The following is a 25,149-nucleotide window of genomic DNA, read 5'->3' as shown; positions in this document are numbered from 1 at the left end:
CCTGTGGCCTCAAGGACCCATATGGCATTCTAGGTCCTCAAGGATGGCCCTTTGACTAAATCCAAACTTCACAGAACAAATCCCCTTAATGAAATGATTTGTTCTGTAAAACTAGGACTCAGTCAAAAGGCTGCACCCGAGGACACAGAGGGACACACAGGGCCTAAAGCCACAGGTTCCCCACCCCTGCTCCAGACCAAACCTACTGCTCTTTGGTCTAGCTGAGCTGGCAAAGCCTGGCAGAAGAGAAAAAAGTCATCCACAATTAGAATTTACGTTATTGTATTCAGCACATTATGCTTCCATGTACTTATTTTTCTAATATGTAAACAAATATACATTGTTCATACATCCAAAAAAATTGTCTTGCAGAGTAGTAACCTTAGAAAGGGGGTTCATAATCTTAGGTCTGCGAACTTGTTGCTATGATTTTTCATATTTCGATAAATGTATGTCTGTATAACTGGTTTCCTTTTTAATCCTATGTATGTTACATGTTAAAAACACTACTGAGAAGAGGTCGAGAGGTTCACTGGGGTTCACTAGACTACTAAAGGGGTCTAAAACATTCAGAAAAGTTCAAGAACCTCTGCCCTAGAAAGTTATACTCTTATTTTCATGATTGAGTCACTGCTTAAAACACTTAAAACTGCTTGCAGAACAAATTTACAGACCACAAAAGAAAATAATTTTCATTTCTTGACAATCACACTTTGTTTTTAAGCTAAAACAGTACTTCCCAATAATCACCCTCCTTATTCACCAGGCTGGGGTCTAAATGATGTTAGATTATTTCCAAAAATCAAATTCAAAAACTTACCACCACCCAGCCCCACACTCATGCACACTTGCAACAGAGATACAGAATGATAACAGTAGGAAGAACACTCATTCTGGACATCAGAAAACTTGGATTAGCTGTGTGACCTTAAGCAAGTCACAATCTTCATCTCATTTTGCTCATCCTTAAAATGGGATAATGCTATTTGCACTGATTACCTCACAGGTTACTGTAAGGAAAGCACTTTGCAAGCCTTAACATATTATCAAAATATGATATGCCAAAAGCTCAAGGCAATCATGAAAATACTTTGAAAACATTTTAAACACTAACATCACTTGAAGAAGTATAGATATTCTGAAGGGCCAGGACTCTCATTTGATGCAAGTTATTTATTTTTTTTTAAGTTGTATTACTGATTTCATCTCATACATTTAGTGTACTGCACTGAAACAGGACATTAAACATTTTAAAAAATTAACTTTCTAATAATGTATATTCCAAGGACATTATTAAACCATTAAAATAAAATGTGTTACATCAGATGTTACTATCCCTTTGGAAATTATTTGAAGACCAGAGAAATTATGAGAAGCCTAGAATTCATTCTAAACCCACTAAAATAAGCCAAGAACATAAACAAGTGAAAAATAAATGGCACACTGGAAGACTGACATTTAAACATTTACATGTTCTCACCTACCATCTAATTTCAATAAGAAAGAAACTTACTCCTTCTGTCCTGTTTCAGCACTATTCCCGGATACATCAGAACTAAGAGAAATGCCAGCTGGAGACTGCCGTCCAGTGCAACCAGATGAAGACATAGTTGAAGAAAAGGACAGTCCATATGGTTCAAAATTGAGAACTGGAATTTTAAAAAGACAACAGGGGATCAAATTTAAAACAAAGCAAAAAAAAAAAAGGGCAAAGTTACCTCTAATAGCCTAGAGAATTAAATTCTTGGCACAGACTGATTCCTTCCATAGAAGGAATATTTCAGAATCAGAGAGGTTATAGCAGTGATTCTCAAATTTTTTTGTCTTAGGATCCTTTCACTCTTAAAATTATTGAAATTTTACTTCACTCCAAAAAGCTTTTGTTTATGAGAATTATAGCTATCAATATTTACCAGGTCAGAAATTAAAATTAGTATTCTTAATCTTAGTATTATTATGAAAAGTTTTGATCACACATACCCCACCTAAGAGGATAGTGGGGATCCTAAGGATATCTAGATCACATTTTAAGAACCAGTGGTGCCAGGATACATGACACATGCTACAAACAGCTATTTCCCCCCCACACACACATTCTTTTAGAATATCACTTGCATCCAGAAGGAATCACAGACAATAACTTTGAAAGTTAGGGGTGGCTAGGTGGCACAGTGAATAGAGCACTGACCCTAGAGTCAGGAGGACCCAAGTTCAAATCCGGCGTCAGACACGTAACACACACACAAAAAACTAGCCATGTGACCTTGGGCAAGTCACTTAACCCCAATTGCCCTCCAAAAAAAATTAACTTTGAAAGTTACATGTTAAACTTATTAGCTACTTTAAAAGAAAAAACAAGTTCTACATAACAAAGATTCAATTTCATGGTATAATCCTTTCCTGTCTTACAATGTAAATGGAAATGCTCATATTATTTGGTATTGAAGTTCAGAATAAAAAAATCAAATGAAACATTTTTTTAAACCATCACTTATACACTGAAAATGGTCAACATATATTCCTTCTCCATGTGAATGGTCAAGTCTCCAGCACAAGATTAAATCATCTCCAAATTAATAGAAGAGATCTCCTGTACACTAATACTGAAGTCATTTTTTCTCCTATACTGCTGTATAAAGTTACTATTCTTTCATGACTATGAAAATGTGCTGTATTCTAAGCTGAATCCCAGTTCCTCATCTTCCATTAAAAGGCCCTCCACCAGGCTTCCATGAACTTAATATAATCTTCTATATCTCCCTACTCTACTGTTCCTTCTTAGGGTGAAAGATTTGGATCCAAACAGGGCCTTAAGGATCATCAAATCCAATGCCTTCATTTTATAAATGGAGGAGACTGAGGCTGACAGAGAATATATGACATGACCAGGGTCACATAGATAGTAGATGTCTGAAATAGGATTCAAAGCAAGGTATTCCTGACTAGGTATTACATCTTTTTTAAGTCCATTGCTCTCTCTCTCTCTCTCTTTCCACTACACTACGTTTCCTCAACTGATTAAATTCTTTTCACCACATAATTTATCTATTCCTAAAAGAGCCCCTACCTATTTCTTTGCCCAATGGATTCTTTCCTGTTTTTCACATATGGTACAGTAAAAAGTTAATTAATATGATTTTGCTAATTTGGAATGGTAAATCAGACAACTTACTAGCTATGTGACCCTGGGCAAGTCACTTAACTTCAACTGTCTCCAACAAAAAGAAAAAAAATTAAAAATTTTTTAAAAGGGGCAGTTAGGTGGTTCAGTGGATACAGCACTAGCCCTGGAGTCAGTTAGACCTAAATACAAATCCCGCCTAAATTATTAGCTGTATGACCCTAGGCAAGTGACTTAACCCCCCATTACTTCCCACCCAAAAATATTTTTTTTTAATAATCATCCTTTATCTTGTAATTTTCATCACCAAATATGGAGTTTTAGCCATATGAAAAAGCTCAGTGAGGGGGAGGGGGAGGGGGGAAGGGGAGGGAGAAAGGGAGAGGGAGAGAGAGAGGGAGAGGGAGAGGGAGGGTGGGAGGGGGGGAGGGAGGGAGGGAGGGAGAGAGTAAAAGTGTGTGTGTGTGTGTGTGACTTTGGCCCCAGTAGTCCTTTCTTTACTGCTCTGTTGGAAGAAAATCATGGTCCTCACTAATTTTTAAAATCAAAAATCTCTTGCATCTCTGCTACGGTTTTACTTATGTTTTGGCCTCAGTTTATACTGTAGTTTCAGGAAAACCACATGAAATTTTGGGCAAAAATCATCCTCCCTGTTTTCCTAACCTGACACTCATTAATAACAAAAACAAATATTTGTTAGGTATCTACTATATGTAGGACACAAAAAAGTAGCTTTCTTTTTGTTTTAACTTTTTTTTTCAATTAACAAGTATTTTTTATTCCCTCCCACTTTTCCCTACCCCATACAAATATGCATGTCAAGCAAAACAAAATCCAACACCACTCATATCCAGAAATGTATGTATGCATATATTGAGTTCATCACCTCTCTGTCAGGAGGTAACATTATTCATCAGTAGGACTCTGGAATTATGTTTGGTCATTGCACTGATCAGAGATCTTTAGTCTTTCAAATTTATTTGTCTTCACATTGTTAAAGTACAAACTGTTCTCTTGATTCTGCTCACTTTACTCTGCGTTAGTTCATAGCAAATCTTTCCAGGTTTTTCTGATACCATTCATTTCATCATTCTTAAGGGACACTAGTATTCCATTATATTCATAAACCATAAGTTATTCATGCATTCCCCCAATTTATAGGATTCCCTACAAAAAGAGTTGCTAAAAGAGTTTTATACATGTACGTCCTTTTCTTCTTTCTTTGCTTTATTTCAGGAAAGGTCTAGTAGTTATACAGAGCAGCTAGGTGGTACAGTGGATAGAGTTCTAGGCCTAAAGTCAGGAAGACTCATCTTCCTGAGTTTAAATCTAGCCTCAGACACTTACTAGCTGTACAACTCTAAGCAAGTTACTTAACCCTGTTTGCCTCACCTTCATCTATAAAATGAGATGGAGAAGGAAATGGCAAATCACTTCAGTATTTTGATCAAGAAAACCCCAAATGGGGTCACAAAGAATCAGACAAGACTGAAAAATGACTGAACAACAACAATTAATAGTAATATAGGTAGACCAAAGGATATACACAACTGAATAACTTTTGGGACACAGTTCTAAGTTGCTTTCCATATTAATTGGTTCATAACTCCCCTAACAGTACATTAATGTGCCCAACAGGAAATTTTCTCAAGAACCTTTTCATCAGTATCTACCTCTCTAATCACTATTCAATGACTACCTTTTGTGCTCATCTCTCATCCTAACCCTTTCCCCTTCCCCCACACTGTTAATTCTCTTTTTTTTTTTTTTGGAGGGGGAAGGCAGGGCAGTTGGGTCAACTGACTTGCCCAAGGTCACATGGCTAGTATTTTTGTGTTAAGTGTCTGAGGCCGCATTTGAACTCAGGTCCTCCTGACTCCAGGGCCAGTGCTCTATTCACTGCACCACCTACCCTCCCCAATGTTCTCTCTCTTAAGGAACACGATCAATTTGAGTCAATGAGAGTGAAAAAACTCCTAGGCAAAGTATCTAGGAGTAGAGAGGTAATATCCTAGTATACACCTGTCCTGGTTGGTTCTGGGTGCCATATTTTAAGAAAAGCAATCTTAAGGTGAAGAGTATCCATAAAAAGGGTCCTAGCCTGGAGTCTATGAACCTGTTTTAACATTCTGATTTAATCTTATGTGTTTTATTTTATACATTTAAAAAACATTACTCTGAGAAGGAGTCCATCTGCTTTACCACAGTGCCAAATGGATCTATGGTAGAAAAAAAGTGGTTAAGAACCCCCAGGCCAAAGAAAAGCAATGAGGATAAAGGACCGAATGAAAAAAATATTTGTTATATGCTTACTATTTGAAATAATCCCTGTTCTCAAGAAATTAATATTCTAAGGAGGTAGATAATATAGAATAGATTCTAATGGGGTAGGTAACATATAGGAGATTTCAACTGCAAGTCACATGGAAAGGTCTGATACTCCTTAGGGTGCAATGGCAAAGCAGATAGAAATGTACCTTTTATAATAATATTTACATTGATAAAAATCACATTTGCTTATGATTTTGAACCATTTAACAGTTCCAAAGATTTTGGTGTCAAGAATTTTATTTTCTTACTCTTTAGTAGTTGTGGTTGCTGAGAACACAAAGACTTCAGATCCTACAGAAGAAACTGACAGATTGCATCGCCACAGAGGTTTCTTCCCAGGAAGACGGCTAGAATGGAAGCAGAACCAGTGGTCTGCAGAGCCCTGGTGTCCTCAGGGCTCTTGAATTTACCTGCCCACTGGGGTGGCTGGTGAGCAGTTGTTGGAAGTGGCAAGGAAAATGGGCCCCTTTTCCATAGTGACTGCTTCCCTCAACATTAACTACATGGGGGTAGGCAGGAAGTAGGGCAAGTATTCTAGGGGGCACTATTCTTCCCAGGGCTCCTGTGTTTCAGGGTCCTAGGCTGTCTCCATTGAGGTCTGAAAGGAGGTGGTGATCAATGTGCTACCAGTGGTCATATGGTTTCAAGACTTTGCTTTATGATAATTAGTTGAAGGAACTGAAGATGTTATGACTGAAGAAGGCATGACCTGGGAAGCAGGACAGCCATCTTCAAAGATATGAATGACTGATACACGAAAGAAGAGACTTGTTTAGCTTGGCCCCAGAGGGCATAACTGGATGCAATACATTGACATTTTTTACAAAAAGGCAAATTTAGCCTTGATATAAGGAAGAACTTCTGAATGATTAAGACCCTCCAAAAGTGAAATAGGCTGCCTCGGGATGTAGTGAGCTACCCCCTCCTTCAGTCAAATTCTTCAGCAAAGGTTAGATGACCACTTGTCAGGAATATTGTCGAAGGAATTTCTGTTCAGGTGTGGGCTGGACTGATTGGAGCCTGTGAGGTTCCATCTAGTTCTGAGATTCTGCATTTACAAGTCACTTTATAATCTGTTCAGCATTTGAGAGCAGGAAAATTCTACTTTAAAAAAAATATTCTACTAACAAAAAATTCTTCCTTTTAGAATAAGTTCTCTAAACGCATAATATGTGAAGACATCACTTTGATACATCTGTCAATTATCCTTTGAAAAACCAAAAGCTATGATATGGGGGTCCTAAAAGTGACCAAGTGCTCAGCCTGAGCGGCTTAAAGCTGCAGCTCCAGGGGGTCCTCTTTCCTCTTTACACTCCAATCTCTTGCTCTGAGTCGCCAAAACCACACTATAAATTCAAGGTTAATTGAAGTGGAAGAATCTCCTCCCCTCCCCACCCCCTTACACACTACTAGATATAAAGGGATTTCTCTTATTACCAAGAGGAGCAGAAGTCAAGTAAAATAGCGGTGGTAAACCTAAAATACAAGTATGCATCCTTTGTATCATGCCACACTGAAGTCACTAATAGATACTAGAGAATGAACAAACTGCATCTCTTCTCAAAATCATGCATTTACATAAAAATGTTTGAGAAGGTTCAGCAAATCACCATGACAAACATTTACAGGTGTGGGGTTGTATGCTTCCTACCTACAAAAGTGACTTCAACCTGGAAGTCTCCCTTACCGCCCCAGAACAAAATGCCAATAGTCAGTATCTCAGGTTCCCGAGTCTTGAGACTGCCAAACCAACTCAACTGAATCAAAGATCTTGCAAAGCCATTTTAGTCTTGTTATCATCCTTCTGGACTACATAGTTCATGACTAGATTTAAGACAAAGGTCCTTTTCATATCCAGAGTACACACATAAAGTAGCCTCTCAATGACTTGAATGAAAGCATACTTGGCAGGATGACTACTTAATTCATGTGGTGAGAGGGTGTGGCTTTTAGAAAGAATTTGAGAAGCCTAACAATATCTTTATTGGATACTACTACTGGAAAAATCCTTAAGTACAATGGGCTTATAATTTCCTCAGAAGTTGGATAACATAAAGCCTATTAAGAAAAGTCATTTGAACTTAAGTGATCCAAAAAGAAATTCCTAAATTACACTTTTAATTTTAGAGTAGTTTTTATAAAAATGAGATAGAGTTATTTGGAAAAATGGAAAAATAAGAGGTCACAAGGAAGCTGGCTTCTTCACAGTGTCTGATAAAACAGAAGTAGGAAGAGCAAAATTAATAAAAATTGCCAAAAATTTTTACAAGAAAACTAAAAAGAAAATGCCAAATAAAATTCAATAGTTAAAAACATTTGCTTTGTGCCAGGCATTGTGCTAAATGCGAGGAATAATTAAATCAATTATTAAGCTAGTAATCTAATATTTAAATGAAAATTTAAAGTTTAATAGAAACAAGGGGGAAAATGCATACCAAAATAGTATATCTGAAGCTGCAACAAAACTAACACACCCAAAAAACAGTGGGTAAGTTCAGCTGGAGAATAGAGACACTCAAAGGAATGCAGTTAAGAACTGTTAAGGGAATTAGATGCAACTAAGATATTTCAAAATGACATAATAAAAAAACTTTTTAAAATGGAAAACACCATGGAATGAAACCGAAAGCAAAGAGTACATAATTTAGAGCTGGAGGGAAACCTCTCCCTACAATTTGTTCATTTTCTAGCATTTCTCTAGCAAGAGAAGAGTGACAGAGAGAAAAGTGGAAGGAGTTGGGGAAAGAAGGAGATGCCCACACTGAAGAGAATAGTCTGGGCTGAGTGTAGCAGAAAAGAGTGGAAACATAACCTCCTTCACTCTTTTTGTCTTAAAGTAGCATAAAATCACATTAGCTTTTCTGACTGCCAGGGTACACTGCTGGACACACTCAGAGGGTTTGTTGTCCACTAAAACCTCCAGATCTTGTTCCTTGAAACTGTCTTAATAATGATGCTGATTTTTTTTTTAGCCCCAAGTATAGGGCTTTATTTATTAGATCTAGTTCAATCTTCTTGCCAACAGAAACCATTTTAGATCTCAACTCTCTTATCCAGCACATTAGTTATTCCTCCCAGCTTTGTGACATCTGCAATTTTGATAAGCATGCATCTGTGCTTTCATCAAAATCACTGAGAAAGTGCTGAACAGCGTAGGATGCAGGATGTCTAACTGTAACCACAGAGATACTCTAATTATCCACAGCAAGTAAAACATAAATCAGGTAGACATATTTGAAGGCTCTCCAACTTCACAGAGGTAACCTACAAATTTCAAGTTGAAGAGAGATTCCCTATAAGATAGTGAGGTCCTCCATGTCCTTCTTTTTGCAAATGATATCATGCTGACTGCATCAAGCCTCAGAATATTTCAGAATAAAATTCAAGAAACCAGCCTAACATCCATACAGGTAAAACAAAATGTATGAAAAATTCCTATTAACATACAGATGGATGAGCAGTTAAATGAGTTAGGCCATCAGCACGTCTTGAAAAGACACTGAAGATTTGCAATGAGAATTAAAGAAAAGAAAGAGAATGAACTAGAGTGTATCTAGTGAAATACATATCACTTTCAACAATTTCAAGTAGCTCCCTAATATAAAAATCCATTTTTTTTAACATAATATCCTTTTGGTAATGCTATATGGGCATGAACTTTGGAATACCACAATCATCAAAGAATTAAAATTGCAAGTGACTAAAGAAAAACATGGTGGGCATAAGTAGGCTGTAGCATACAAAGAAAAATAACTGGTGCCTAAAAGATAAAGTAAAAGATAACATCCAGGAAATACAAGACCACAAAAGGAGGTGGGTTTTTCATATACCAAGAGCAAGTGATAACAGATGAATGGACAAAAGGATGTGCTAGTACCCATGGAAAGTAAGAAAATCTGTAGAGATGACAGTTTCTAATGCATTGGGTAGATCCTATATAAAGGACTTATGGGAAGACAATGGATGCAAAGGCATATACCCTGAAGGAAGTATCTGATATCAATGTAATCATGAATCCAGTGAAGTATTACGTGTTTTAGATCTCTAAGGCATGATATTGAGGTCTGGGGATACAATTATGAGAAACAATACAATCTATGTACTCAAAAGCCCCTTTATCTCAAAGGAAGGATAAGCCGTGCATATAAGTAAGTTCAATAGAAAATGGAACTTGTAAGAACAATGAGAAGGTCTAGACCAGGAGTGGGAAACCTGAGGCCTTGAGGCCACATGTGATGTTCTAGCTACTTAAATGTGGTCCTTTGATCCAAACTTCACAGAACAAATCTCCTTAAAAGGATCTGTTCTACAAAACTTGGACTCAAAGGGCCGCACTTAAGGATCTAGAGGGCTACATGTGGCCTCAAGGTTGCAGGGTCCCCACCCCTGGTCTAGGCAAAGTGTTATGAGAAACTTGCAGAGCTAAAATCACTTCAGCTAGAAGAATCAAGGAAGGCTTCATGGAAGAAGTAGCATCTAAGCTGATCCATAATGGAAGAAAAGGATTTCAACAAGAAGAAAAATAGACTAAGTGTAATCCAAGTATTTGGGAAAGGAGAGGACGGATGGTTCAGGAATGCACAGGCAGGAGAATGCAGGACAAAAGCAAGGAACAGCTTATAGTCCAGTTTAGCTAGAACATCAAGTATAAGAAAAGGACAAAAGTAAAAAGAGGCTACAGAAGTAAGCTGGCAACAGATTGTGGAGGGTCTTACATGACAGATTGAGAAGTCTGAATTTAATTCTATGAGGAATTAGAAATCACTGAAAGTTTTTCAGCAGAGAACTGTCATGATCACATATGACAGCTAGAGGCAATTAGGTAGCACAGAGGATAAAGCACTAAATCTGAAGTCAGGAAAACCTGAGCCCAAATCCCACTTCAGACACTTTTTAGCTATATGTCCCTGGGAAAGTCTCTTAATCTCCATCTGCCTCAGTTTCATCAACCGTAAAATGAGAATAATAATAGCACCTACCTCACAGGGTTGTTGTAAGGATCAAATCAGATTTCGCAGCACAATATCTGGCATAGAGTAAGCAATACATAATGCTCATTCTCTTCCCTTCCTCCTTTTCTTTCCCTTCCCATCCCTTCAGACCTCTGCATTACTAAGATTATTTTGGCAGCTATATAAAGGAAGGAGAAAGACTTGAGACCAGTTATAAACCTATTACAATAGTGTCAGTCAAGAGGTAATATGGGCCCAAACTAGCTAACAGTAGAATAAACAGAAGATTGGTGCAAGAAATATTGGGGAGATGAGAAGGGAGCTTAAGTGATATTATCTGGGGAGTGAAAAAGAGGAAAAAGTCAAAAGTAATTCCATGGTTTCAAGCCTAAATGAATATAAGGTTTGTGGTTCCATCAACAAAAATAGGAAAGGTGGAAGGAGGGGGCAATTTTGGAAAGGAATTAATCAGTTCAGTGCTGGACATAATGAGTCTGACATCCAGGTGGGACTGCCCAATAAACATTTAGAAATGTTTCATACTGGAGCTGAGGAGAAAGACTGGACCTGGATATATAGATCTGGGAGTCATCTGCACAGAAGTGATAAAGCAATGGGAATGAGATTTCTAAAATATGTAAAGAGAAAGACTGTACAAATAGAAGAGAAAGATCCTAATACACATAGAGCTTTGGGGAATACTCATACTTGAAAAAGAAGAGAAAGGAAAAGACCTTACTAAGAAGAATAAAAAGATACAGTCAGGTGAATAGGAGGATAATTTGGAGAAAGAATTTGAAAAAGTCAAGGAGAAAGTATCCTTAAAGGATAGGGGGAAGGAGGAGGTATCAACAATGTCAAATAGTGCAGAACAGTCAAGGATGATAAGCACTGAGAAAAGGTCATTGGACAGGACAATTAAGATGTCATTAGTAATTTTGGAGAAAGCAATGTCAGCAAAGTAGCAGGAATAGAAGTCAGATTACAGGGAACCGAAGAGAAAATGGGCAGTGAGAAAGAGGCAGCCAGTTCAGACTACTCTTTCTAGAAGGTTAGCAGCAAAGAGAAAGATTAAAGGAAAACAGACTGAGAGATAAACAGTTAAGTAAAATTTTTGTTTTTAGGACAAGGAAGATTCAAGCATGTCTGTAGGAAGTGGGTAAAATACCAGGAGAGAATGAAATTTTGAACATGTATGCACCTGCAAAAGGCAAGAATATAGAACAACAGATTGAGGGGTAAGCAGAGTCAAAGGAAAGATTTCTGTTTTATTTTTTTAAAGAATAGGGGAAATTCAAGTTACAATGTCTGTAACAAGAAATCTGGTAAAAGGGAGGAAGATTTTAAAGATGAGTGAGGGGTGAGAAATATGATTGTAGAGTAGGATACAAGAGGAAAAGGGTATGAATGAGATCAAGGGTTCAAGTAGCTGAGTTACACTACTGAGTTTATAACCCAAAGAGGTAAGCAGAAAGAAAGGTTTCTTATACATCAAAATATTAATCTAAGTTCTACTTATAGAAGTAAAACTTTACTAGCAGATTATGTACCTGTAGGAGGCAGTGAATAGCTGAACAAATTGTTGTATATAATCATAACAGAAAGTTACTGTATCAGAAGGAAGGATGAACATGAAGAATTAAAAGAAACATGATAAGATTAAAATGAACTGAAAAAGAGTAGATAAAGCAAAATCAAAAGTTAATTTACAGAACGACTATCATAATGTAAATGATGACAGCACTAAAAGGCAAAAGAATTCAGATCAAATACAAAGCCCAATGATGACTCTAGATGACTGATATCAAAACATACTTCCTTTCTGTTAAATGGTAAACCCTAAGAACAGAAATAGTTTTGTTTTGCTTCTTTTTTAAAGGGACATTACTTGGTAAAAACTATTTCTGTGAAGTGATTACTATGCTAAGATAAAGTGTATCAATTAAAAAAAACAACTGAAGGTGTTAGTCTTGACAAGGAGAGCCATTTCATCCTGTTAGACTAGAGAGTGGGTGAAGTCACCCATACTTTGAAGTCAGAGAGGTTATGAAGTATAAAGGAGGGTAAGTGGGGAAGCTTATGATGTTTAGCTTCAATTTTCTTGATAAAGGAGAACATTAAGAAAGGTTCTTCAGTTGAGAGGGATGCAGTTAGGGGCTTGAGCAGCAAGTAGATTAAGAAGAGCTGCTATATGGGGTGGCTAGGTGGCGCAGTGAATAGAGCACCAGCCCTGGAGTCAGGAGGACCTGAGTTCAAATCCAGCCTCAGACACTTAACTAGCTGTGTGACATTGGGCAAGTCACTTAACCCCAATTGCCCCTCCAAAAAGCAAAAAAAAAAAAAAGAGCTGCTATGACAGGAGGCAAAGATAAATTAGATTTATATGTGAAGACTCAGTTAAATATTCCACTTCTCAAAGTTTTACTAATTTCTACTGAAGAATAATCAGAGACATAACAAAGCAATGACTTAAACAGGCCTTAATAATATTTTGAGCAAAACATTTCTTAAGTGTTTCATACTGGAAACTGTAAAGAAAGCAAATAACATATGATGATCTGTTCCCATTAAGCCTGCATTGTTTTGCTATAGCTCTTTATTAAATACGCAGCGAGATGGTGCAACAAATAGTGCTGGACTTGGAACCAGAAGACCGGAGTTCAAATTCAGACACAAGCACTTAATAGTCATTAAGTCATTTAGCCTCTGTTTGCCTCAGTTTCCTCATATGTAAAACAGGGTTAAGAATAGCACCTACCTTATAGGACTGTTGTGAGGATCAAATAAGATAATACTGTAAAACACTTCATAAACTGTAAGGCACTATATAAACGGTAATTATTATTATTATATTATCACGTGAAGCTAATGAGTTACCAGTCTATAATGTACAAATGTGGTCAAATAAAATAAATGTGGTCAATAAAAGACCAAGTTAAATGAAAATACTCCCATATGATAATATTGTATTTTTTTTGCATAACGTTTTTCTCAGAAAGATCCACCCTATTCATCTGCTGATTTCTGAACTTCCTCCTTTCTTGATATACCACCAACGGCCTCCCCAGGAACACATTCTGATTACCATCCCCTCCACACGCAGCAGTCCATGTGTTTATGTCATTTGCAATAGTATTGAAAGATGTGCTTCAATGTCTTTAATCCAGTCTTTCTTCCATTGAAGGGAGGGTCCCATGACCTTAAATCATCATGCTATCACACAATTCCCATTCATATTAAAGAATATAATTTTCAATGAGAGTTAACTAACCAAGATATTTTTAGTGCTCCACTCCTGTTCAGAGAAACCAAATGAACTGTGGAATCTTAGCATTGGAAACTCTCTCAGAATCTATCTAACTCAATCTCCTACCCAATAACATAATCCCTAATAGAGGCATACTCCCTCCCTTAGGGGGCTGAGGTGTCTCAGTGGATAGAGCACTTAGTCTAGAGTCAGGAAGACCTGAGTTCAAATCCAGGATCAGACACTTACTAGCTGTGTGATCTTGGACAAGTCACTTAAACTCTGCCTCAGCTTCCTCCACGAAAAAAATGGAGATAATAATAGCACTTAGTTGTTGTAAGGATCAAATGAGATAATATTTGAAAAAAGCACTTAGCATAGTACCTGGCAAATAGTAGGCACTATATAAATGCTTATTCCCTTCTTATCTCCCTTCCTTCTCTATCTTCCTTATCAGAAAGTTAACTAGAACAGGTACTGTTTAAGAAATATGATACATGATCTGGACCATGCTCAAAAGCAATGGGGTGTGGAACAAAAGAGAAAAAGAGGCTAAAAATCAGAAATTGGAAAAGACTGAGAGTAAGGAAGAATAGGATAAGAAAAGGAAGATCATATAATCCTATGTAGATGAGGCACTGTAGTAAGTCAGGAAGGCTGGGGATTAATGGGAAGAGGTGAGGAATGTCATCAGAAAGAGGCCAACATAAAGAACAAGTTCAAGCCTGGGGAATTCAGTCTCACCAACAAAACACAGAACCTCTTCACAAATGACAGAAGACTGAAAGAAAAGGGAGATGAAGAGCTAGCTAATGTGTCAGGAGGCATGCAGACTGTGGGTAAACGAGTCAACAAAGCACAAGGAACAATTAGGACATAAGTATAAAGTGATACTAAAGGATATTAGTACGTTTATATTTCTTTTGGAAGTAGTCCCAATGTCTCTGTATGCCAACAAGACAGACATAAACGACAAGATTGTGAGTTAACATCAGAAGCAGTAGATGGGCAATAAAAAAGTGAAAGGGAGAGACAAAGTAGTCAGGATGTGTCTGATATCATGGATATCACTGAGTTTTAGTGATGAAGATACCTTGGATGTCAACTAGTTCAAACCCTTCATTTTACAGATCAATTAACTGAAGGCCACTGACCAGAATAATCAGAGAATGAAGGGAAGCAGTAGGAAAGAGAGAAGATAAATAGGACAGAGAAATTTACCAATAAGATCAAAGGTCATGTAAAGTCCACACAGCAAACAATGTCAGAGGAGACAGACTAGATGGAATGATGTACAGGAAAACTAATGTTTCAAATCATTAAAAACAGAAAATACAAATGTACTTTATATAATAAAATACTCTTTAAAAATTCTCAAAATAAATATATAGCTTTTCTATGTAGTAAGTAATCTATAACAATATTAAGTATCTAAAACATGAATCCCCCAGGATCAGTCCAGACCAGATTGGGTTCAAGAGGTTAACTTGATCTGGATTCCTAGAGCTCACCTGTATTTCAGTGTTGTAAGCCAAAGACAACCTACATGCCTACATAACAAATAGGTACAAATATTATGGCTCCAGGCACCCCTTTAGCCCACAGTTTTCCATCTATAGCTATATGTATGAGGACATTTGGCTACTATCTGCGCATCAAAACAAATGCATTTTCAGAAAAGGTCAGATATATTCATTTCAGCAGTCAAATCTGGGATTCTGACAATCAGTGACTAAGCAAATGAAACTTCTCAGGGTGGTTTTGGTGGTAGTTATTTTTGTACTTTAATTTATCTAGCTCAAATAGCTGCTCATATAAATCGTTATTCACATAAACTGAATCTGGGTAATCACTCATTCTCTGGAGGAAAAATACTGGTCTAGAAGTCAGAAGATCTGAGTTTTAATCCTAGCTTTATTAACTAGCTCTATTTTGGCTAATAAGATCATAGACCTTGGGAAAGTCACAAATTCTCTGCTCTAAGTTTCTTCACCTAAAAGGAAATAAAAACTGCTTTACGAGGTCAGACTTGTGGCGCATTCAACTTAATAGTCTCTTTGATAACAGTCATAAGAGATATGTCGTACTACCACCAAGAACAAAATCCCAGCTTCTCTCAATAATTCATTATGGACAAGAACATCTAAAATTTTTCTAAATCCCTCAAACACATATAATATATTCTGTGGAAAAGTATCATTCTGTTTCATTCAACAGGTTTCATCCCACAGATCTTACTCAACACCAGCTTCTTTCCTAACAATGCGCTAGGTATAACAGGGGATACAACAAAGCATAATGTGATTCTTGTGTTACCCTCCAGTCTTCAATCTAGTTGGCTGCCCTTCAATGCTGTGGTGGTAATTCCTAGTTCTAGTATATCATGATTTGGTTAACAAGTTATTATTTAACCTATACAAAGCCTTTAGGATCCTGCAACCAAAGTCCCTCTTGGCTTTTTTCTTTCCTAACTGAAAAGTCCTTCCAGTTCTTAGTATGTCCTCATGTAGCAGTTCCTTTATCCACTGACCAATTTAGCTGCTGTTTTCTGGATCTTTATCTAGTTCCATTATTTCTTTCCTGAGGTGCAGCAATCTAAAGTACACTGTATATTCCAAGTGCAGAAACACCAATCCTTAATAGGGATTTAAATTAAAATTACTTTGTTTCCAAAACTTTTTTGATGATATCTATCATTTCTTTGATTTTTAGGGCTACTGTATTGCAAGGAACAATTTTCATACAGCAGGTATCTTCAAAGAACAATCGACAATAGCTTACACGTCCCTTTCCTGTATCAAAATAAACGGCTTATTAGAACTTTCACTAAACTGTTCTTTAAGGGAAGAGACTGTCTTTTGTCTCTTTGGTATTCCCAGGGCTTGGCACAGTACCTGGCACATAGTAGGTGCTTCTTAAATGTTAACTGAATTGAATTAAATAGTATGGTAGTATGTGGCATCATTTCTTATGAAACTACAATATATCAGACCCCTGGCACAGAAGCCATCTATCAAATATTATATATGTTAGGATACTTGACTACTATAATCATATCACAATTTTTCCTTCCAAACTCCATGATGGATACATGCTATAGCAGTGAATTACCTATATTCTACACTATACATGTGACCCTGTGATTCACACACTTCTGAGGTAGCATATTTAATTATGAATACGTAATCAGAATATGCAATGCACAGATAAGTTTAAAGTGGGACAAAAATATTAAAATTTTGCAGTTGCTTAATAATATGATTAAAAGTAATATCTAAGGGCAGCTAGGTGGTAAAGTGAGTAATGCACCGGCCCCGGAGTCAGGAGGACCCAAGTTCGATTCTGGCCTCAGAAACTTAACACCCACACAAAAAAACTAGCCGTGTAACCTTGGGCAAGTTACTTAACCCCAACTGCCCTCCAAAAGGCAAAAAAAAAAAAAAAGTAATATCTAAATGAAAGGTATGTCACTCAAAGGTCTAGTTCTATACAAACTACAATCACCTTTTCCCTGAGAAAGCTTTTCTTCCTGTCGCTGATGGTGAGGTTTATACGGTGCTGCTCCTTGATCCAGTCCTTCAGCCACAAAACCATCCAGGAAAGACAAAGAAGCATCTACCTATATTAAATGGAGAATAAAGTTGGAAGTCTCTTTGAAAACATAAGCATGCAGGGAGTCACCCTTTAACTTAAATAACTTAACTTGATATGGCAACAAAAATAAGGCATTTTTATATTAATAAAATACTATTTACATAATCCATATAAATAACACATTCAAATTCTACTCATTTTTTTTCTTTTTTTTTAACTTTTTAAATTAATTTGTTTGTTTCCTTTTAGTTTACAGGATTCCATTCCACAATTCCTTGAGTTTCATATTTTGTCCCCCTCCATCCCCTCTCCACCATGGCGGCTTATAGTCAAGTATAGGATCTGTAAATACTTTCACATTATACATTAGTCAGGTTATAAGGACGGACTGTATTAGATGGAATGAAAAATGGTAAAGAGGACATAAAACCAAACAAGAGAAGGAAAAAGATCAGGTATTTTGCTTCCACCTGTATATAAACTCAGTTCTTTCTAGTTCTTTCTCTGGATGCACATATTTCTCTCCATCATGAGTCTTTTGGGATTGACTTATATCACTGCAATGCTGGGAAGGGTCCAGTCTATCAAAGCTGGTCATCACACATACGTTGTATCTGTAATTGTGTACAAATTTCTCCTGGTTCTACTCTTCTCACTCAGCATCAGTTTTTATAAGCCTCTCCAGGTAAATATGAAGACCGTCTGTTCCTCCTTTCTTATAGCACAATTGTATTCCATAACATGCATATACCACAACTTGTTCAGCCATTCCCCAATTGATGGGCACCCCCTTAATTTCCAATTCTTTGCCACCACAAAAAGAGCTGCTATAAATATTTTTGTACATATGGGTCTTCCTCCCACTTCTATGATCTCTTTGGGATATAACCCTAGGAGTGGTATTGCTGGGTCAAAGGGTATGAAATTATTTATAGCCCTTTGGGCATAATTCCAAATTGCTCTCCAGAAAGGCTGGATCAGTTCACAACTCCATCACCAAGCATTAGTGTTTCAATTTGCCCACATCTTCTCCAGCATTTGTCATTTTCCTGTTTTGTCATCTTAGCCAATCTGACTGGTGAGATGTTGTACCTCAGAGTTGTTTTGATTTGCATTTCTCTAATCAATAGTGATTTAGAGCATTTCTTCATGTGCTTATAGATATCTTTAATTTCTTTCTCTGAAAACTGCCTGTTCATATCCTTTGACCATTTATCAATTGGGGAATCTACTCATTTCTTAGAGTGAAATGAATGTAAGTCTAAATTCCAAAACAACTGTCCAAATTACTGACCTCTTAAGAAATCTAGTCAAAGAAAATAGTAATTATTTTAATACAACAGTATGAATGAGACAGCCTCAGCAAACTCAATGAAAAAAAAATACAGAACTGCTTTACAATGGAACATTCAAGGCATGGTGACATCAGTTTAATTATGCTATTTGAATTCAAAAAGCTCCCACTTTTCATTCTAGTTGTAATAAAAAGGTAGATCAGAAGAAGAAAGAGAAAGGAAAAGAGAGAAAAGAAAAGGAATTAGTGATAGTGGGGAAAAAAGTGAGAGGGAAGGTGGAAAGAAAAGAAAACAGATATACTGGAAGATCATCTAAATAGCCAGCTTGCCTTACTTACCTCAGATACAAATTAATGTATGATTACAATAGCACCAATCATCTAAACATGGATAATCCCCATATCATTTATATTTTACCTTTTTATATTTAATTTTGAACTTAAGGTGATGGGATTCAGAACTGAAAGTGACCACGGGGATTATCTGGTTCATCCCTTTCATATCAGATAAGAGAACTGAGATCCAGAGAGTGATCTGCCCAAAGTCAAAGAAGCAGTAGGAGCCAGAGTTCAAATCTGAACCATGGGCTTCTGATTCCAAATCTAGAGTTCTTCCCACTATAATACCATGGCTTGTCTAACATCATCAAGATAATGTGATGGAGTAGAAAAACTGAGTCTTCCACTTCCTTTGTACCCTGCAAAATACCTCTAATTAGTTATCAATGCTATGTGAATTCACTGAAATAAAGAATGAAAAATGAACCCAAACTGGAATGTCTAATTCTTTACTTTCTTCTTCCAAATTCTTTGGTCAATTTAATTCATAGAAACCTGAGCACAAATGACTGCTCTTTGAAAACTTTTTGATTTAGACTAAGAAAAGGAAATGTAGCTCACTTTGAGAAAAGAGTCTCTAAACAGGAATATCTAATTCAGAGAATATCTCAACAGAGAAAGTAGATAATATATGGAATGTATTAGTAGATAATCAAGAAATAGCTACATGATCTTGAACATTTAACCCTTTCTGATCTCCTTACTATAATTACCTTGATAATGAACTGAGTAGGGTTCTTGTTACTTGTTCCACAATATGTCCTACACCCATCAGCTGTGACATATTAATGTTACAATTCCCAGTTTCCCAAACACTTTATTTAGATGTTAAAAACAACTTGACTAAAAACTTAAAGAAATACCTTGTTATATTTTAAAATAGTATAGTCTTTATACAGAATAGATGTCTTACCACTAAGTCTTCACAACTTTTGTCAATTGGAAATAAATTCTTCATAAGTTCCACATTCTCCTGCAAATGTTTTAATTCAAAAGCATGTTGTCTCATACAAGTGTCCAGGGATACACTGAATTCCTGGATTAGTTTCTCAACTGTTTTAGAGGAGGGTGCTTGGGGTGTCAACTTGGTTACCGCAGCCATAATCCAGGCTTTGGTTTCTGAAGTGGTAGATTTATTCATAAGCAATCTGTAGAGCTTTGTTATAACGATCTCTGGTGTTCCCTTATCTAAAAGGTAGGAATATTCCCCTAATACCTGTGAGCAATAAAAAAAGGGATGATTACATACATATATCAAGTCATACAGCAAATTAATTTGTAAAAATTAAACAATAAATACATCTGTCCTTACAACTGACTTTGTCTACATTAGACACTCTCTAATAGTGAAGACACTTTGAAGATTGGTTCCACCAGCACATGACAATGTGGAAATATACTAAGGAATGAAACTAAGTATTGACAATTTTCAGACATCATCATTTACTATTTAAATATGCTAGTAGTACATCATTACAAGATTGCTCTTTCCAGACTAATCAGTTCTGGCTACTGATTTTATCAGCACTTTTATATTCCCTTACTATACTAAATATCAACAATCTGTGATTTAACTGGGGCAGACCAGAAATGCAGAGTGCATCTCTTTTATGATTTAAGAATTGCTGTAGCCAAAAAAAAAAAAGTATCAACCTGCAATCAATTTGGTGACAATTCTCTCTGACCTTGGCTAGCTTGGTCCTCAGAAGAATGATGTGTAGTCTGTCACTCAACCTCTGGTTACACTACACATTATTTTTATAAGTGATTTAATCCATTCATGACAGGTAGAATTCCTCATGGACCAGAAACAACCCAAGTTGACATTTCATTGGTTCAGAGACTATACAACATTTGCAAATTTCTAATTTAGCACCATCAGGAGGGTGTGGTAAGACAGAAAAATGCAAGAAGGAAGAAAAAAAATAGCCTTTTTTTCCCAAGGACTTTTTCCTGCCCATCCCACCCCAGCTGGGAAAAAATTGAAAAATTTTGTATTATTTTAAACAATTAATAAAAAAGATTTAAAATTAGATGTTTATATATTGTGACTTGACATTCAGTCCCTCAAAATGAGTTGTAAAAGCTATGCAATAACTATGGATAACTATATTTGATTCATTGCATAATTTTATTACATGTTTTTATTAAACTACCAAAAGTTTGCTTTATAGAGCCAGAAAATTGATAGAAAAAAAATTCACATGGAAAAACTAAAGGACAAGAATCTCAAGGGAAATAATGCGGGAAAAAGTAGGGAAGAAGGAGGCCTGGTAATACCAGATCTTAAACTATACCACAAAGAAGTAGCCATCAAAATAATTTGATACTGGTAAGAAACTGTAAGTGGAACAGATTAAGCACACATTATGCAGAGACAAATATGAGCACAGCAAGCTAGCTTTTTTAATAAACCCAAAGGTCCCAGCTCTTGGGGTAAGAAGTCAATATTTAACAAAAACCATTAGAAAAACTAGAAAGGAGTCTTGCAGAAACCAAGTACAGACCAACCTCTCACACATTATATCAAAATAAGGTGCAAATGGGTCCATGACTTAGACATAAAGGATGACATCATAAACAACTTAAAAGAGCAAGAAGGAAATTTCCTGTCAAATATATTGATAATGAAGAGTTGATGAATAAACAAGGGATAAAGTGAATCACAGAAGATTAAATGGACAGTTTTTATTGCATAAAATTAAAAAGTTTTTGTACAAACAAAATAAATGTACCCAAAATTAGAAGAGAAGCAGGTAAATGGAGGGAAATCTTTGCAGCAAGTTTCTCTGGTAAAGGTCTCATTTATAAGATATATAGGGAATTGAGTAAAATTTGTAAGAATAAGAGTCTTCCCCAATAGATAAATGGTCAAAGGATATGAATAGGTAGTTTACATGAAAAATGCTTCAAATAATAATTAAGAGAAATCACATTTAAACCACTAAGGCCCCCCAAGACTTAGGAACTCTGACCAATCCAATGATCAACCACAATTCCAGAGAACGTATGATGAAACATGTTACCCATCTCCTGAGAGAGAGGTGATGGTCCCAAGAGTGCAGATTGAGACTTTTTTTTTTAAATATGGCCAAACAAGAATTTGTTTTGTTTAACTATAAATGATTGTAACAAGGGTTTTATCTTTCTTTCTTAAAGGGGGGAAGAGAAAGGTGGGAAGGAAAATAAGGCATATTTTTATCGGTTGAAAAAAATTTAACTTTAAAAATAAAATAAAACCAAACAACAATTTTTTAAAAAGAAAGCCTAATGCAATACTAAAATATTATAATACCTATACACTGAAGATTAATTGTTTTCATATTGACTCAGACCCATAATTTCACAATGCAGGTAGTTCCCAGTGGGAATCTTCCTTTACTAGTGCAAATAAGCAGCTCCTCCATAGAGAAGTTAAAAAGTTGCCGGGAAAGGGGGGGGGGGGGCGCTAGGTGGCACAGTGAGTAAAACACCGGGCCGGAGTTAGAAGGACCCAAGTTCGGTTCCGGCCTCAGACACTTAACACCCACACAAAAAAAACCTACCTGTGTAACCTTGGGCAAGTTACTTAACCCCAACTTCCCTCCAAAAGGCAAAAAAAAAAAAAGTTGCCTGGGCTTCTCCCTGAAAGAGGAAGTGACTTACCCTGGATGCTTCATAAGCAAGAATTGAACCCAGGTTTTCCTAACACCAAGGCCAAATGACCTCAAACCACTAAAACACACTGCTTAACATAGGCATTCCAAATTATAAATAAAACAAATAAATGAAATGTTAAGAATGTTGTCTCAATCTGGACAAACCTCTAGTCTCTAAAAATCTGTAAAGATACCACACGTGAAGCATCGGGGGAAAAAAAAACAAAAGTTGGTGTGTTTTGTAGCTCAGTTGATTGGACCAGTTAGAACAGAATTCCAGGTAGCAAAAGTTATAATCCATGAGTTCATTTTTGCCCCCTAACTCCACCTTTTTCTTTTTTTTCCTCAGTTCTTTCCAAAAATAAGCACTTTCTGTATCTCCTTGACATCATGGAGGTTACTACATCCACAAAAATAATTTTGTTTTACTATAATGTTGATGCTTTCTTCTAAGTTCTCATTTTCCATCTGCTTGGTTTTGACTCCAGGAATATCAATGACTCCTCCAGAATAAGCTCATCACCTGAAATTTCATCATGCAGACTTGACTCATCTATGATACTAAAGACCTTCTCAGTTCCCTCAGTTGACTCTCCCCTCTGACTGGAATGTTGGAGGGCAGAGCAATAAACTCCTCCCAAAGCCCTCCTTTAGACAGGGCTCAGAATTTTCATGGTAACTCTTCATATTCCAGAGAGGCTTTGCTTCATTTTAATTCTACTTGATTTCAATTCTGAGTATCATTCCCCTTCTTTTTTGTGTACTGTCTTCCCCTAGTAGATTGTAAGTTCCTTTAGGACAGGGACTGTCTTTGTATCCCCCCAGGGCTTAGCAAAACACCTGCCACTTACTAAATATGTCTTGACTAACTTCAATTTGTTGTCTGCTTTTACAAACAAGAAAAAATTAAAATATGCTAGAATCCTAAAGGTTCAGCAACTTATCACTACCATTTGTAAGAAGAAAAAAATCTAAAAGTAAATTCAATGAACAAATTTGTAATTATCTGAGCAAGCTACACTTTTAAATTTAGTATACAAAACATTTTATGAAACAAAGTGATCTGAGATCTCCAAGTAATGTGAAAAAGTTATGAATTGCATGTATTTTCTTTTTTTTTTTTTAATGGCCATTTCTTCTCCTCCCTCATAATTATCTCTATGGCTTCAAAAATCTCAAAAAATGTTATGTCTCACTCTAATACATACAAGATTAAGCATAATAATGATCTATAAAAATGCATACCCTGAAACATCCATAAGACAGGTACTTATACAAAGATGAACACATATGTAGAAATTCACAGAAATTCAAACACCTATTAATAACCACATACACAATTCCATAGACTAGAGGTGTCAAACTTGCCTGTCTGCAAAAACCCAAGCATTGGGGTGGGACCAGATTAAAATAACTGGGAAATGTTTAACAAAATAAATAAAAATATAATATATGTAATGTTAATTTGAGGTTTTCTAAGTCAATATGCAGCCCACAGGGATCTCTTTCTACAGGGTGTCCCTAAAGTCTGGACACATAGGAAATCTCATTAATGATGCCTATTTTCAAGAAATTAAATGAATGAAATTTTCAACATTTTATTTAATTAGCATAAATGAGATTATATAGGAAGCCATGAGACACATAGGAAATCTCATTAATTAAATTAAATTAATCTCATTAATATGGAAAATAGTTCCCAATAGCTAATGAAAGCTTTTATTTCAGATGAAATTGTCATGGCTAAAATTTAAGCTAATTAAATAAAATGTCACTGAAAATTTCATTCATTTCATTTCTTGAAAATATGCACAGCTAATGAGATTTCCTATGTGTCCAGACTTTAGGGACACCCTGTATTTAAGTTTGACACCACTGCTATACCAAAAAAAAAAAAAAGAAACATAAATACATATATATTCAAAGTGAGACAGTTCAGGAATTGGCAAGAGAGAGAAAGAAGTGAATAGAGAGATGTGTGGTTGGCAGTGAAGGTAGGAAAAAAATAGAATGATATCTGAAAGCAGTACAACAATGAAACAAATAAAACAATATATGAGGTTATCACTACATAACTGTTGTTGTTTGTCCTTCGTTCTTGAAGAGGAGATGATGACATGACTTGCAGTTGACTTTGATTTGAGTAAGGGAGGGCTGTGCAAGGTCACCAGCTTCACTTTCTCCTGCAGAGCCATCTGGGTCCAATGCTCAGATATTCATCAGGACGACTAGAGATGGCCCAGGATGCAGTGGGAGACCCTGGCCCTTTTAAGCTAAGGTCTTTTCAGGTTCTCACTTTGAATGAAGTAATATTCATTCAGTGAATAGGCCTCTTTAAGAAGTGAGTCAAGGGATGGCCCCTTTGACTACATAGTTACCATAATAACCAATCCCATAACATTTTAAGATTAATCAGAGTATTCTATAATGTACTTTGCTCACCCAGCTCATGACCTGCAGAAATCTCTGTGGATAAAATACATTTTCTATCTCTAGTAAGTTGAGATAAGACTGGACTGCATAGAGTCTTAGCTGTTTGTCTTCATTTTCATCATCAAAACCTATAGATAAATAATACAACATTTATATTACCACTGAACCATAGGTGGATGCTGTAATGAAATGTATTTCAT

General features: G+C 36.3%; 2 protein-coding genes across 3 annotated transcripts in view; one reads left to right on the top strand and one right to left on the bottom strand.

Moving 5' to 3' along the window:
- SPPL2A (signal peptide peptidase like 2A) overlaps positions 1 to 25,149 on the top strand; it is a 375,774-nt gene that overhangs the window by 118,393 nt on the left and 232,232 nt on the right. The gene's annotated exons all lie outside the window — the stretch shown is intronic.
- Positions 1 to 25,149, bottom strand: part of AP4E1 (adaptor related protein complex 4 subunit epsilon 1) — an 84,318-nt gene that overhangs the window by 17,383 nt on the left and 41,786 nt on the right. For both annotated transcript variants that reach the window (XM_069098044.1, XM_069098045.1), the window contains 4 exons: positions 24,959 to 25,077; positions 19,792 to 20,094; positions 17,156 to 17,270; positions 1,514 to 1,649 (listed from right to left, as the gene is read on the bottom strand). In XM_069098044.1, the coding sequence (XP_068954145.1) occupies positions 1,514 to 1,649; positions 17,156 to 17,270; positions 19,792 to 20,094; positions 24,959 to 25,077 (673 nt within the window). The remainder of the gene's footprint in view (positions 1 to 1,513; positions 1,650 to 17,155; positions 17,271 to 19,791; positions 20,095 to 24,958; positions 25,078 to 25,149) is intronic.

Source organism: Petaurus breviceps, unplaced genomic scaffold (assembly GCF_028583685.1).
Source record: "Petaurus breviceps papuanus isolate PSGF00001 unplaced genomic scaffold, PetGlider_PUasm1.0 37, whole genome shotgun sequence".
Lineage (NCBI taxonomy): Eukaryota > Metazoa > Chordata > Mammalia > Diprotodontia > Petauridae > Petaurus > Petaurus breviceps.
The sequence above is the reverse complement of the archived record's forward strand: the minus strand, read 5'-3'. Positions and strand labels throughout refer to the sequence as shown.